Source organism: Polypterus senegalus, chromosome 13 (genome assembly GCF_016835505.1).
Source record: "Polypterus senegalus isolate Bchr_013 chromosome 13, ASM1683550v1, whole genome shotgun sequence".
Classification (NCBI taxonomy): domain Eukaryota; kingdom Metazoa; phylum Chordata; class Cladistia; order Polypteriformes; family Polypteridae; genus Polypterus; species Polypterus senegalus.
The window spans coordinates 33680813-33694974 of NC_053166.1; the positions used below are offsets into that span (position 1 = coordinate 33680813).

Consider the following 14162-nt stretch of genomic DNA (forward strand, 5'->3'; position numbering starts at 1 on the left):
TACTGAGCATGTAGCTAGAGCTCTGGCCAAAAATACACACACACACACACAACGCCCCCGGACTGTCACATACATCATGTGGGCCACACCCTAAACACAGTGTCATGGCAAAGCTTGATGATGTCACCAATAATATATATAACAGTTAAAAAAATTATAACAGTGTCAGAGATGACCAATATTGTACGCTAGGCACATCAAAGGACAGAGTTATATTTGTGCTACTGAACAGGTCAACCAAGCTGTAATCTTTTTGATTTTACAATCTACTTACATATTTGAAGTGATAAAGAGTAAAGAGCTTGCAAATGATTGCTTTTAAAGTATGGCATTCACTTGAAACATCCATCACCATTCACGGGTTTTTCCTACCTTGAGGTTCATCAGTGAAGCCTGCTTCAGGTCCAAAGCCCAAGTGTTGTTGGCTTACTGGAATGCAAAGAGATCTTGTCTTATATACGGTGCCACCAGACCAAAGTCAAATGGCTTGTGTCATCTATGTTTTGGGGGTTAAGACTCTGGGTTGTATATACAGAACCACCAGGCCATGGTCACAATTTTTGCCAGACAGAATTCTACTCTTAGTTTCTACTGCTCATCTGATGATTCCACTGCTGAAAGGCAACTACAAGACCATTTAAGCAAATACCATTTGTACCAGACAGGTCAGCACAAGTCATCTTCTACTAGTCATTTCATCCTGCCACTTTTGAACTTCCAAATTATTGCCATATCATTTGCAATGACCATGTCTACAAATATACATTCTACTGGTTAACTCAAGATGCCACTTTTGATTTAGCTGTGTTTGGATACAGTATCTTTGAATTATGGACACACCATTGTGCCATCCAAAGTTTAATAGTTAGCCTTACCTGAACATTTGATGAGAACACTTTTGGACAGCAGTGTGCCTCCACGCTATTAATGCCAGACTCTTAAGTTATCTGAGGATGCCACTGAGGAAGTGCTGCCAGGAGATCTGGCTTTATTAAATGTACCACCTTTCCATTGACAGGCTATGGGTGCCTGCCAGCATCATAAGACATCTCAGGAGGTATGGAGCGATTGTATCATATCTCTATAGCTGCAATAGCGGCAGGTTGATTCACTCAGGGTTTCAGAAGTAACTAACTATACAACATAAGTTTCATATACCAAAGCTTTACTGTCATTATGCCCATGTGAACACAAGAGAACTGGCATAAAAATGATGCATAATATTAACTTTTTAATTAACGTGACGTGTTTGAACGTAACACAAGAGTATTATACGTTATGAAGCTAGTCTAAATAAACCTCCAAATGTGTAAACCCTACTAAGAGCTTATTATAACTATTAAAGAACATCTGTAATATCTGCTGTAATAAACCCCCTTAATGTATATGTAAGGTGACCTCATTTTGTCGTAGGAGCCAATCACCTGTAGAATTTATTAACAGCCCAGAACACAAAGTTTCCTTTCAAAGTAGGACAGTACTGCCCATCCGTTAGTGCCATTGCTGTGTGTTTTTAGAGAACATGATGGAGGCTTGCCTTCTATTTGATACATTAAAAAAATATTATATATAGTCCCCCATCCAACACCACTTTATTTGTCTCAATTACTGTATGATTCAAAAAAAAAAAAACTGTTCAGACAGAGTAAAGCAACAGAAACAATAACAGCAGCTGCAAAACCTCACTTTTTTTTTTTTTTTTAAAATGTGTAAAACTGGAGAGAGTAACCAAAAATATCAAGTTTCAATTCCTCAGTGGTCCAGGCCAAATGGATAGGGAAACGAATCTGAACAAAGCCGTAGTTTTGCAAGTGTAATGAAGAGAAGTGAATGCTTTATACGGAGAATATTGAGACCTCGGTGCTTTCTACTCCAAAAATAGCTTTATTTGCCAGAGGGGAGCACATACTATTTTGGCAGAGTGATTCCTTTTTAATGAGGAGTTGCACTCCAAATTTGAGATTCCTCTCGCCACAAAGCCCACTTCTCATCTCACATGCCGGCCTTGCACATCAATCAGCCTCACGTCACCCATTAATGCCTAAGCAGTCAAGTCATTCCACATGCAGCGTTGCACCCTAAGGGCAGAATAATCTGTGTTACGCATTTTCAAACAGTCTTTACAATAATCCAAATATACATGAAAGATGACTTCAATCATCAAAGCTAAACTTCCTAATAATTTATAATCAGAATTGTGGGGCTCATTGTCTTAACTTATATCTGGCTACTGCAATCCCTAAACTCCCATTCACCTTTATGACTCTTACCTTATGAACGCTCTCTCAGGTCAGTCCAGGATGTGTATATGTATTTATATGTATATATATAGTTTTGTATATATAGATAGATAGATAGATAGATAGATATATAGATATATATATTTTATATATATATATATCTATATATATATATATATATATCTATATATATATCTATATATATATATATATATATCTATATATATCTATATATATATATCTATATCTATATATCTATATATATATATCTATATCTATATATCTATATATATCTATATCTATATATCTATATATATCTATATGTATATCTATATATCTACATATATATATGTATGTGTGTGTTCACTCCATTGATTTATATTCTAACTTATTGCCAGAACATTTGTTGGCTTTCCCCAGATGCAACATTTCAAGGAGATTTGTTTCATGGTTAGTCAACTTTAGTACTGCTTTTGTTTTATCATCTGTTGTGTATTTGAAGTGTGGTGTTAATCAACTTCATTGCATTTCTTTTTAATATTTTAATTATGTATTAACTATTGGTGATGGTCATTTAAAACAATTGCTATGTAAAGCAGAGTTAGATTGACACCTTGGGTTTTAGTGAAATAATTCTGCATATTTATTAGAATTTTAGATATCTATTTTAATGTCCTTGATCACTGAAAACATAATAATAATAATAATAATGATAATGTGTAGGTTTTAAGTGAATGATCTGTTGAAAAAAAAATAGCAACTGTTCCAGTACGTGTATGAAGTTAATGCAGAGTATCTTTTAAAAGCCAATGCAGTACATACAGTTATGTGAAAAAGTAGTACAACCCATGAATTATTTTTTTCTTTTTAACATATTTGGACATATCAATATTTCGTCTTCATTTAAAGTACATATATAGATAAAGGTGATGTCATGTAAAAATACACCATGCCACATTTACCTTTTCTAGTCCACTGTATAATTTAAATAAGCACAAATGCAAATTTCACAAGTCGAAAAGGTCCATTCCTACATTTTATACTACCTCAAATACCGCAAATTATAATCTTGAACACCAAATCAGATGCAAATGATTAGAACCTTATTATAGAGGATCTTGTCTGAACTCGTCTTAAATAGACCACACACATTTAATTTTTTTCACTCTTTGTTGTTGAAGTGTGGGTTATCACCACTTGGAAGAGCTCTCCGAGACCTTCAGAAAAAAGGTTACAGATGTCATGGAGTCTAATAAGGAATTTAAAAAGATCTCCAAATGATTGGAAAATTCAAACCATTTCAATGTCATGAAGATCATGAGAAGTTTTCAATCAGCTGCCAGCTTGTCTAAGCCAGGCCACCCCAGCAAGTCATCCCGAGTACAAAATGCAAGATGCTGAAAGAAGTCTCCAAGAAACCTGGAATTTCATCATGGGACCTACAGGTAGCACTGTCCATTGTTGATGTCAAAGTTCATGAGTCTACAATTAGAAAGACGCTCAACAAATTAGACCTACGTGGGAGATGTGCCAGGGGAAACCTTTGCTGCCCAAAAAGAAATTCAGGGCAAGACTACACTTTGATAATGAACAGCTAGGCAAAGACCAGGACTTCTGGAACACTCTGCTCTGGACAAATGTGGTAAAGATAGAGTGATATGGTGATACAGTAGTACCAGAATACATGTTTTGCATCATTTGAAAAGAGGAACCTGATACCAAGTGTAACGCATGGTGGTGGAAATGCTATGGCTTGGGGCTGCTTAGCAGCATCAGAGTCTGAGCAGCTCACCAAAGAACAAAGAATCCCCTGTGGATACTCCATTAAACCAGAGAGTGCCCATGGATAATGTGAAGTCATCTGTCAAAAGATTAAAGCTCTACTGAACGTGGACATTGCGGCATGACAATGACCCTAAAACACACCAGTAAATCCACTAAGGAACAACTGAAAAGCAAGAAATAAAGGGTTATGGAGTGACCAAATCAAAGCCTAGATCTGAAGCTCGAGATGCTTTTTTTTTTTTCTGAAATGGGTTGTGTACACAAGACAGCCCTCAAACATTGCACAGCTGAAAGAATTATGCATGGAAGAAGGGGGAAAACTTTCTCCCAGTCCAAAAGTGCTACAAAGTTTTTGGAAACCACTACCCAAGGGGCAATACCAGCTATTAGAGTCGGGGGGCAGGCATGATGTGCGTTTTAATTTTAACACAGGCAGAAAAGGCAGATCCTTCCATGTTGCCTTGAATAAATTATCGTCATATTTTCCTTGTAGTCTTTTGCAATGAGATCACCTTATATCTATAGATCATGTTTAAATGAAGATCAAATCTTGAAATGTCCGCAAAAAAAGGACATGGGGTGTGCTCACTTTTTCACTTGACTGTGTAAATGAGGTATGGCAATTTGCATGCCACAAGACTACTCCACCTTAAGAGGATGTTCAGAATTTTGCCACCCTTGCCAACCTTCTTACCCAAAAATAACATAATTCTAACCTTACTGTGAGCCTAAAACAATCATTTTCTTTCTCAGCCGGCACCCCACCAAACAACACCCTAGGCTATTGAGCCATTTCTCTTTCTAGCACTACTTATTTTCCATTTGTTTTAACGACCTGGACTTAGCCCCCATTGTCTCTTTGCTTCCAATGGATTCGTGTATGCTTCGTAAAGTAAGTGTTCTCTTCAAGGCACTATATAAATAAAGGCTGAGCAAGTGAACACTCGGTGCCTCTTTCGTCACTGCAGCTTCTGCCTATAATGAATTAGCTCACGCACACTTTTAAAATCAATGCACGAACAAACAAAAAAAACAGTATCCTGCTGTAAAATTCCGCTCTGCAGCTTCCTCTAAGTTCGATCTTTGTTTAATTCAAGTCTATTAGGACTCGAAACCCCCACCCTCTTTATTTTAAAGGGGAGGAGGGGTAGCCCAGAGGGTCTTCAACAGCGGACGATGCCCACGGCGCACCCTTAACCAATCCTTCCTTCCATCGAGGAGGTTATTCTTCACCAGCGCTTAACCCCTTCTAAGGCACGAAGACAAAGCCGGGATTCCCTTTTGGTGGTTTACTAGAGTGCTAATAAACAAATGAATTGTGCAATTCAATAAAATCCAAAAATGGTTAAAAACAAGATTTAACTACAAATTACGAGATAGTGGAGTCACAGTTATAATGAGAAAGGGCGTCCTATAGAGATGCACATTTTTCTCCCCTCCAATTTCATTTCTCGCGCAAATCCCAGTGTATTTGAGAGGATTCAGCTCATTGATGGGAGCCGGAAACTAAAGAATTGCAGTCTAATCATCATCATCACAACCACCACCATTATAATCCTGCACGGCCCACAGTGCCCGTTTCTCTATCCTCCGAGGTACTCATTCGAAATGATTCTTATCTCGGAACGGTGCTCAGCTATTGCGGTTTCTGGGAGAGGAAGAGCCAGCGGAAGAAGACAGAAGAGAAGAAAAGGCGAGGAGAAGAAAAGAGGAGGAGAAATCGGTTCTCTAAAATCATAAAGAAACAATAGTGATGCGTCGTAGCCAAACGCAACGCGTGCTCTAAATGCAATGTAACTTGACATTTTCTCCCGCAACGCGCAGGACACTTGAATCACACATAATAAGACAAAATGGCTCAATGTTTCCCAATATTGTTTCTGCTGCTTGTCCATGTCTACTTAACACAATCATTTTGCTATATTCAAGGGTACGAATATTAAAAATCTTAGAATGGTCAAATGCCGCATCACGTAAACGGATACCGACTTAATATTTCCATAAACTGCAGGGGACACGCATTGTGCGGCGCTGCCCCCAACATGACAGCCCGATGAAGGATGCTACTGCTGCAGCAACAGGGAACAGTTCAGCTCCGCTGCGGGGCGATGACTCCATCCCCAGCAGGACTGAAAAATCTACCAGTTTAAGAAGAAAAAGACGATGTGGCCATATGATATGCACAAGTCTCATTACAATGGGCATTACTGCAGCAATATTACAATCGCGTCAGTTATCATTTTTATTGATTTTTTTTTTGTTTTCGTCCTTACCAGTCTGTGGAAGATTTCTCGTTGATAACGTCCTGATAGGCTGTTAGCAGCTCCAGTCTGTTCTTGCTGAGGTTCACAGCCATATTGCTGTCTTTGTAATCATCCAGACCTGTATGATACAGTAATGGAATAACGAGACAGGATGGAATGAGAGAGAGAGACAGAGAGCGAGAGATTGGGACTGGAACAAAGAGACTGCATTAAAACCCACCAAACGGACGGCTTGGAGAGAGCCGCAGGGAGGAGCTGCGCTGGGTCTTAGTGCCCGCACGGTCCTGGCGCCTGCTGAACACACTCAGGTTTAGTGGTTTTCGGCTGCAGGTGAACGAGGGCCGTATCTGACGCTCAGAGAATCTTGACTGGGATGGTACGACTGATAAACATTGCCGAAGAACGTCCGTCTTTAAAATAAGAGGTAAAAGTTGATCTTTGTTTTGTTGTCCTTTCGTTTTGAGACCTCAGGGTTAGTTGGCGACAGACAACAACAGGTTTATTTGAGCCGAATGGCCGTCATGACTTTTAAATCGTCGAATCTCAGTATTACACGCTCTCCTGTAGTTGTGAAGTTGGTAAAACTGCTAGAAAGTGAGATTAATAATGGTGGTAAAGGATTTCACAGGTCTTCATGCTTTTTGTACAATACATTGGTGTTCTGTTCAATTAAAGAAACACAGTGAAATGAATTACTTTTCAGCCATCGCACTCGTAGGTTTAAGTAGATGTAAGAGAGCTGCTTTATGTCATGCAGGTGTTTTCAGATCCAATTTTCTAATAAACTCAAAGTCTTCTGGTTTGCATTTCAGACACTTTATTAATCAGAGGTTAGTGCCTGCAGTTAATTGAAGTCCTGGTTTAATTGGACGGCTTACATCTGCCGCAGGTGGTCTGCAAAGTCACGAATGCAACAGTTTTGCATTTCTGTTAAGTAAAAATTAGTCAAAACATACTGATTATGAGCTTTCATTTTTCTTCTTTACCTAAATTCATTTGGTTGTTTAGCTTTTGTTCTTTAGGATTAAAAATCAGCATTAACCAACTTTCAAATTCTCAGTATGTGAATCAGGATCTTAGATAGTAATGATAGTACAATTTATTTGTGTAGCACCTTTCCATGCTATCCCACTAGCTTTGGGGGCACAAGTTAGGAAGCAACACTGAAGATGGCATCTTCACACAGTTTCTCACCCTTGGCTAATTAAAAGTAACAATGAAAGATTAATAAGTGAATATAAGTGGAATCAAGCAACAAATTTGTAATTTTATTAATGAAACACAAGTAATAATTTAAAATAAAATCCTACTTAAACATAAGGAGCTGTTGATACATATATATGTTTATATGTGTATATGTTTATATGTATATGTATATGTGTGTGTATATGTGTGTATATATATATATATATATGTATATACACAAGTACTAATCTAAAGTAAAATCCTACTTAAATATAAGGAGCTTTATATAGCATATATATGTATGTATGTTTATGTATATATGTATATGTGTATATATGTATGTATGTATGTATGTATGTATATGCATGTGTATATGTATGTATGTGTATATGTATATGTATATACTGTATATATATACTGCTCAAAAGAATTAAAGGAACACTTTTTAATCAGAGTATAGCATAAAGTCAATGAAACTTATGGGATATTAATCTGGTCAGTTAAGTAGCAGAGGGGGTTGTTAATCAGTTTCAGCTGCTGTGGTGTTAATGAAATTAACAACAGATGCACTAGAGGGGCAACAATGAGATGACCCCCAAAACAGGAATGGTTTAACAGGTGGAGGCCACTGACATTTTTCCCTCCTCATCTTTTCTGACTGTTTCTTCACTAGTTTTGCATTTGGCTACAGTCAGTGTCACTACTGGTAGCATGAGGCGATACCTGGACCCTACAGAGGTTGCACAGGTAGTCCAACTTCTCCAGGATGGCACATCAATACGTGTCATTGCCAGAAGGTTTGCTGTGTCTCCCAGCACAGTCTCAAGGGCATGGAGGAGATTCTAGGAGACAAGCAGTTACTCTAGGAGAGCTGGAGAGGGCCATAGAAGGTCCATAACCCATCAGCAGGACCAGTATCTGCTCCTTTGGGCAAGGAGGAACAGGATGAGCACTGCCAGAGCCCTACAAAATGACCTCCAGCAGGCCACTGGTGTGAATGTCTCTGACCAAACAACCAGAAAGACTTCATGAGGGTGACCCAAGGGCCCCATGTCCTCTAATGGGCCCTGAGCTCACTGCCCAGCAGCATGCAGCTCGATTGGCATTCGCCATAGAATACCAGAATTGGCAGATGCACCACTGGTGCCCTGTGCTTTTTACAGATGAGAGCAGGTTCACCCTGAGCACGTGACAGAAGTGAAAGGGTCTGGAGAAGCCATGGAGAACATTATGCTGCCTGTAACATCATTCAGCATGAGCAGTTTGGTGGTGGGTTAATGATTGTCTGGGGAGGCATATCCATGGAGGGTCACACAGACCTCTACAGGCTTGACAAAGGCACCTTGGCTGCCATTAGGTATCAGGATGAAATCCTTGGACCCATTGTCAGACCCTATGCTGGTACAGTGGCTCCTGGTGGACGACAATTCCTGGCCTCATGCGGTGAGAGTATGCAGGCAGTTCCTGGAGGATGAAGGAATTGATACCATTGACTGGCCACCACACTTTCCTGACCTAAATCCAATAGAACACCTCTGGGACATTATGTTTTGGTCCATCCAATGCCACCAGGTTGCACCTCAGACTGTCCAGGAGCTCAGTGATGCCCTGGTCCAGATCTGGGAGGAGATCCCCCACAACACCATCTGTCATCTCATTAGAAGCATGCACCGATGTTGTCAGGCATGTATACAAGAACACAGGGGCCATACAAAGTGCTGCGTACAATTTTGAGTTGCTGCAATTAAATTTTGGCAAAATGGACTAGCCTGCCACATAATTTTTTCACTCTGATTTTTGGGGCGTCTTTGAATTCAGGGCTCTAAAGGTTGATCATTTTCATTTCCATCAAACGATGTGGCATCCTTTCGTTCCTAACACATTACCCAGTCTATATCAGTATAGATATCCAGGAGGATTTCTTTTTCCCATTGAGATCTGATGTGTTTTCAAAGTGTTCCTTCAATTCCTTCATCCTCCAGGAACTGCCTGCATACTCTCACCACATGAGGCCAGGAATTGTCGTCCACCAGCAGCCACTGTACCAGCATAGGGTCTGACAATGGGTCCAAGGATTTCATCCTGATACCTAATGGCAGCCAAGGTGCCTTTGTCAAGCCTGTAGCGGTCTGTGTGACCCTCCATGGATATGCCTCCCCAGACAATCATTAACCCACCACCAAACTGCTCATGCTGAATGATGTTACAGGCAGCATAATGTTCTCCATGGCTTCTCTAGATCCTTTCACTTCTGTCACGTGCTCAGGGTGAACCTGCTCTCATCTGTAAAAAGCACAGGGCACCAGTGGTGCATCTGCCAATTCTGGTATTCTATGGCGAATGCCAATCGAGCTGCATGCTGCTGGGCAGTGAGCTCAGGGCCCATTAGAGGACATGGGGCCCTTGGGTCACCCTCATGAAGTCTTTCTGGTTGTTTGGTCAGAGACATTCACACCAGTGGCCTGCTGGAGGTCATTTTGTAGGGCTCTGGCAGTGCTCATCCTGTTCCTCCTTGCCCAAAGGAGCAGATACTGGTCCAGCTGATGGGTTATGGACCTTCTATGGCCCTCTCCAGCTCTCCTAGAGTAACTGTTTGTCTCCTAGAATCTCCTCCATGCTCTTGAGACTGTGCAGGGAGACACAGCAAACCTTCTGGCAATGACACATATTGATGTGCCATCCTGGAGAAGTTGGACTACCTGTGCAACCTCTGTAGGGTCCAGGTATCGCCTCATGCTACCAGTAGTGACACTGACTGTAGCCAAATGCAAAACTAGTGAAGAAACAGTCAGAAAAGATGAGGAGGGAAAAATGTCAGTGGCCTCCACCTGTTAAACCATCCCTGTTTTGGGGTCATCTCATTGTTGCCCTCTAGTGCATCTGTTGTTAATTTCATTAACACCACAGCAGCTGAAACTGATTAACAACCCCCTCTGCTACTTAACTGACCAGATTAATATCCCATAAGTTTCATTGACTTTATGCTATACTCTGATTAAAAAGTGTTCCTTTAATTCTTTTGAGCAGTATATATATACACATATACATATATATTAAAATACCCGCGCTTGGCAGCGGAGAAGTAAAAAGAAAAGGAAACATTTTAATAATAACGTAACATGATTGACAATGTAATTGTTTTGTCATTGTCATGAGTGTTGCTGGCATATATACATATATACATACATGTGTACATATATACACACACACACATATACTATGGGGTGCCAAACAGGCAAATAAATTGATTTTGTGAATATATAAATTCGGCATCAGAATATAGAAAGTCAAAACTTGAATATATAAAGTCATTCTGGAATATATAAAGTGAAAACTTGAATATATAAAGTCAGCGTCAGAATATATAAAGTGAAAACTTGAATATATAAAGTCAAAAGTTGAATATATAAAGTCAGCGTCGGAATTTATAAAGTCATTCCTGATTATATAAAGTCAACATCGGAGTATATAAACTCACTCCTGAATATATAAAGTCAAAGTCAAAATCTATTGATTGAAAAGACTCTGAACTGAACTAAGTGAACAAAAACGTATTCAGAAAAATAAATAAAAAAAACACTGTTCGGTTAATGTTTTGAAAATGATGCATGTGCCCTGCCCAGGATTGGTTCCTGCCTTGCGCCCAGTGTTGGCTGGGATTGGCTCCAGCACACCCCCATGACCCTGTGGTCGGATTCAATGGGTTGGGAAATGGATGGATATTCCAGCGCTGACTTTATATATTCAAGATTTGACTTTATATATTCTAGCGCTTACTTTATATATTCCGAAATATTCCAAATTCCAATTCCAATATTCCTTTATATACTCAGGTTTTGACTTTATATATTTGGGAATGACTTGATATATTCAAGTTTTGACTTTATATATACCGACGCTGACTTTATATATTCAAGTTTTGACTTTATATAGTTAAATGTAGTCATCATTGCATAACTTTTTCTTTACCATAGAAATTTAAAGACTAAATTCAACTTCCATTCCTAGCAAAAATATTTCTGGCGACTAAATAGAAGCTACTTATATCCGAATTCGAGCTTTTCAGCTGTCGCCTGCCTGCCTGAATAAGTCACCCTCGCTTCACTATTACTTTTATACAATTCATTTAAACCAAGGGGGTGCGAGGGTAAAATGAATCGGGAAGCGCTGATCAATGTAATCGGTGTACTAGGAAATCATGCATTGACAGAAGTTCCCCTTTGCTTGAAATGCAAAGTGTGATTAAATGCGTGATTTTTTAACGTGTTATGGAGCACATGCATCGAAGCTTCTCAGCTGTGCTTGTGCTAAGAAAAGGAAACATTTTAAAAATAACGTAACACGATTGTCAATGTAACCTTTTGTAAGTAGTGCCTGGAGGATTCAGTGTGGAGAAACTGTAGAGACAGCGTGTGTATTAACTTGTGGATTTTTCTGTGAGTATTTGGTGGCAGCGTCACAAAGTCACTTCCGTAACACTGCGCGCGTTAGCTGTGGAGTTCAGCTCAGAGCGAAATGAGGTCAATGGGAGGGGAGATGATGACGTGACTTCCCCACCCGCCTTAACTGTCAATCCCCCACAAACACAGTCTCTCGGAATTTGCATAAGCACAGCCCTTCACGTGCAATTTTAACTTAGTTACAAAGTGATCAAAACTCTCGTTTATACCCTGCGTCCTCTCATTAAACTTGTATCCCGCATTACCCGTGGGCATGACAAACGCCAGCGGCAGCCTGTCTATGAACTTAATTTAAACTTTAGGTTTACACCGTGCTTTGTTTCCGAAGTAGCAGCACTCATGAATATGGTTGTATATGTCACTCGCTTGCTTCTTATTGTTTCGCTGCCTTCTCAATTGTGTAATGCATGTTTTCTTCAGCGCTTTTTGGAGCTCTTCCTGGTTTTCTACACACTGCGTTGACAGTCAGTTCACGTGATTACATAGGAGGCATGATGATGTCACACGAAACTCCGCCCCCACGGCTTTCGAGCTCAACTCCATTACAGTAAATGGAGAAAAATAGCTCCCAGTTATGACCATTACGCGTAGAATTTCGAAATGAAACCTGCCCAACTTTTGTAAGGAAGCTGTAAGGAATGAGCCTGCCAAATTTCAGCCTTCTACCTACACGGGAACTTGGAGAATTAGTGATGAGTGAGTGAGTCAGTCAGTCAGTCAGTCAGTCAATGAGCGCTTTGCCGTTTATTAGTATAAATATATATTCAATGCATTCGTAGTCTGAATCACAATCTGATTGTATGGGTGGTTACCTACCAGGTAACGCTTGTGGTTGGTCAGCAAGTCGGCTAACATCCGCCACGATGCCCTCTTTCAGTTGCGAGAAACAGATCATAGAATGGTTGAAATAGTTTTTACTGTCAAATAATGCAAAGTGTACGCGACACGTGTTTCGCCCTAATTCTGGGCTCATCAGGCGTACACACTCACTGTATCCCCTCTCGGGAATTGAACCTCGGAACGTCAGTGTCTCTTGTGTTGTGCCACGGCGTGTGGTTTGTTTATTTGACAGTATGTAGATCGGAGTAATTACATTCAATGCATTCTTAGTCTGAATCACAATCTGATTGTGGTTACCTACCAGGTTATATATATATATATATATATATATATATATATATATATATATATGTATATATATATATATATATATATATATATATATATATATATATATATATATATATATATATATATATATATATGTATATATATATATATATATGTATATATATATATATATATATATATATATATATGTATATATATATATATATATATATATATATATATATATATATATATATATATATATATATATGTATATAGTGGTATATGGCCAGCCAGTCATCCCGGCCACTACCCCCAGGCCGCCAGATGGTGCTCTCCCTGCAGCATGGATGGGCCCCGAAGACCAGCAGGGAATCCTGGACAATGGAGGTTTTTATCCACAACCCTGCTGGATACCGTGGGGGCCGCTGGAGGACGCTGCAGGGAGGAATGAAGGATATTTTCTCTACGCCCCAGAAGTATGTCCGAGTCACTTGGACTAGGGGAATGACATGCTTCCGGGGTGAAGAAAAGGACTTTTATCTGACCCGGAAATGATAGGAGATCACATGGACTGGGGATTGGAAACACATCCGGGTCAGGGACTATAAAAGACTGGGAAATATACCAGACGAGGAGCTGAGCTGGGTGGAAGGGTGGCAATGCGTCTGGGAGTGTGGAGGATTGGTTTATTGTGTATTTGATAGTATTTAATGAGTATTGTGGAGAGGAGGGTGCTTTGTGCACTGTGCAGTATAAATAAAGTCAACTTTTGGACTTTTACCACGTGTTTGGTATCTTGGACAAGGGTTCAATGGAGCGATAGTGTAAAATAGTTTACTTAAGGTTTTTGCAAATTTATTAAAATTAAATTAAAATTAAAACTTATTAAAAATACAAAAATTGAGAAATCGCATATACATAAGTACTCACAGCCTTTGCTCAATACTTTATCGATGCACCTTTGGCAGCAATTACAGCCTCAAGTCTTTTTGAATATGATGCCACAAGCTTGGCACACGTATCCTTGGCCAGTTTTGCCCATTCCTCTTTCCAGCACCTCTCAAGCTCCATCAGGTTGGATGGGAAGCGTCGGTGCACAGCCATTTTAAGATCTC

At 39.6% G+C, this 14162-nt stretch overlaps 1 protein-coding gene and 1 long non-coding RNA gene across 6 annotated transcripts in view; one reads left to right on the plus strand and one right to left on the minus strand.

The window, feature by feature from the left end:
• The window catches only part of dbn1 (drebrin 1), a 181837-nt gene extending 175365 nt beyond the window's left edge, over positions 1 to 6472 (minus strand). For 3 of the 5 annotated variants that reach the window (XM_039776490.1, XM_039776489.1, XM_039776488.1), the window contains exon 1: positions 6299 to 6471. In XM_039776490.1, the coding sequence (XP_039632424.1) occupies positions 6299 to 6381 (83 nt within the window). In that variant the 5' untranslated portion in view covers positions 6382 to 6471. Of the gene's footprint in view, positions 1 to 6298 lie in introns of all 5 variants that reach the window. The other 2 variants (XM_039776491.1, XM_039776492.1) reach the window with 2 other exon arrangements.
• Positions 6473 to 6614: 142 nt separating this feature from the next.
• LOC120543404 overlaps positions 6615 to 14162 on the plus strand; it is a 120698-nt gene continuing 113150 nt past the window's right edge. The window contains exon 1 of the long non-coding RNA XR_005636330.1: positions 6615 to 6713. This is a non-coding gene — a long non-coding RNA (uncharacterized LOC120543404). The remainder of the gene's footprint in view (positions 6714 to 14162) is intronic.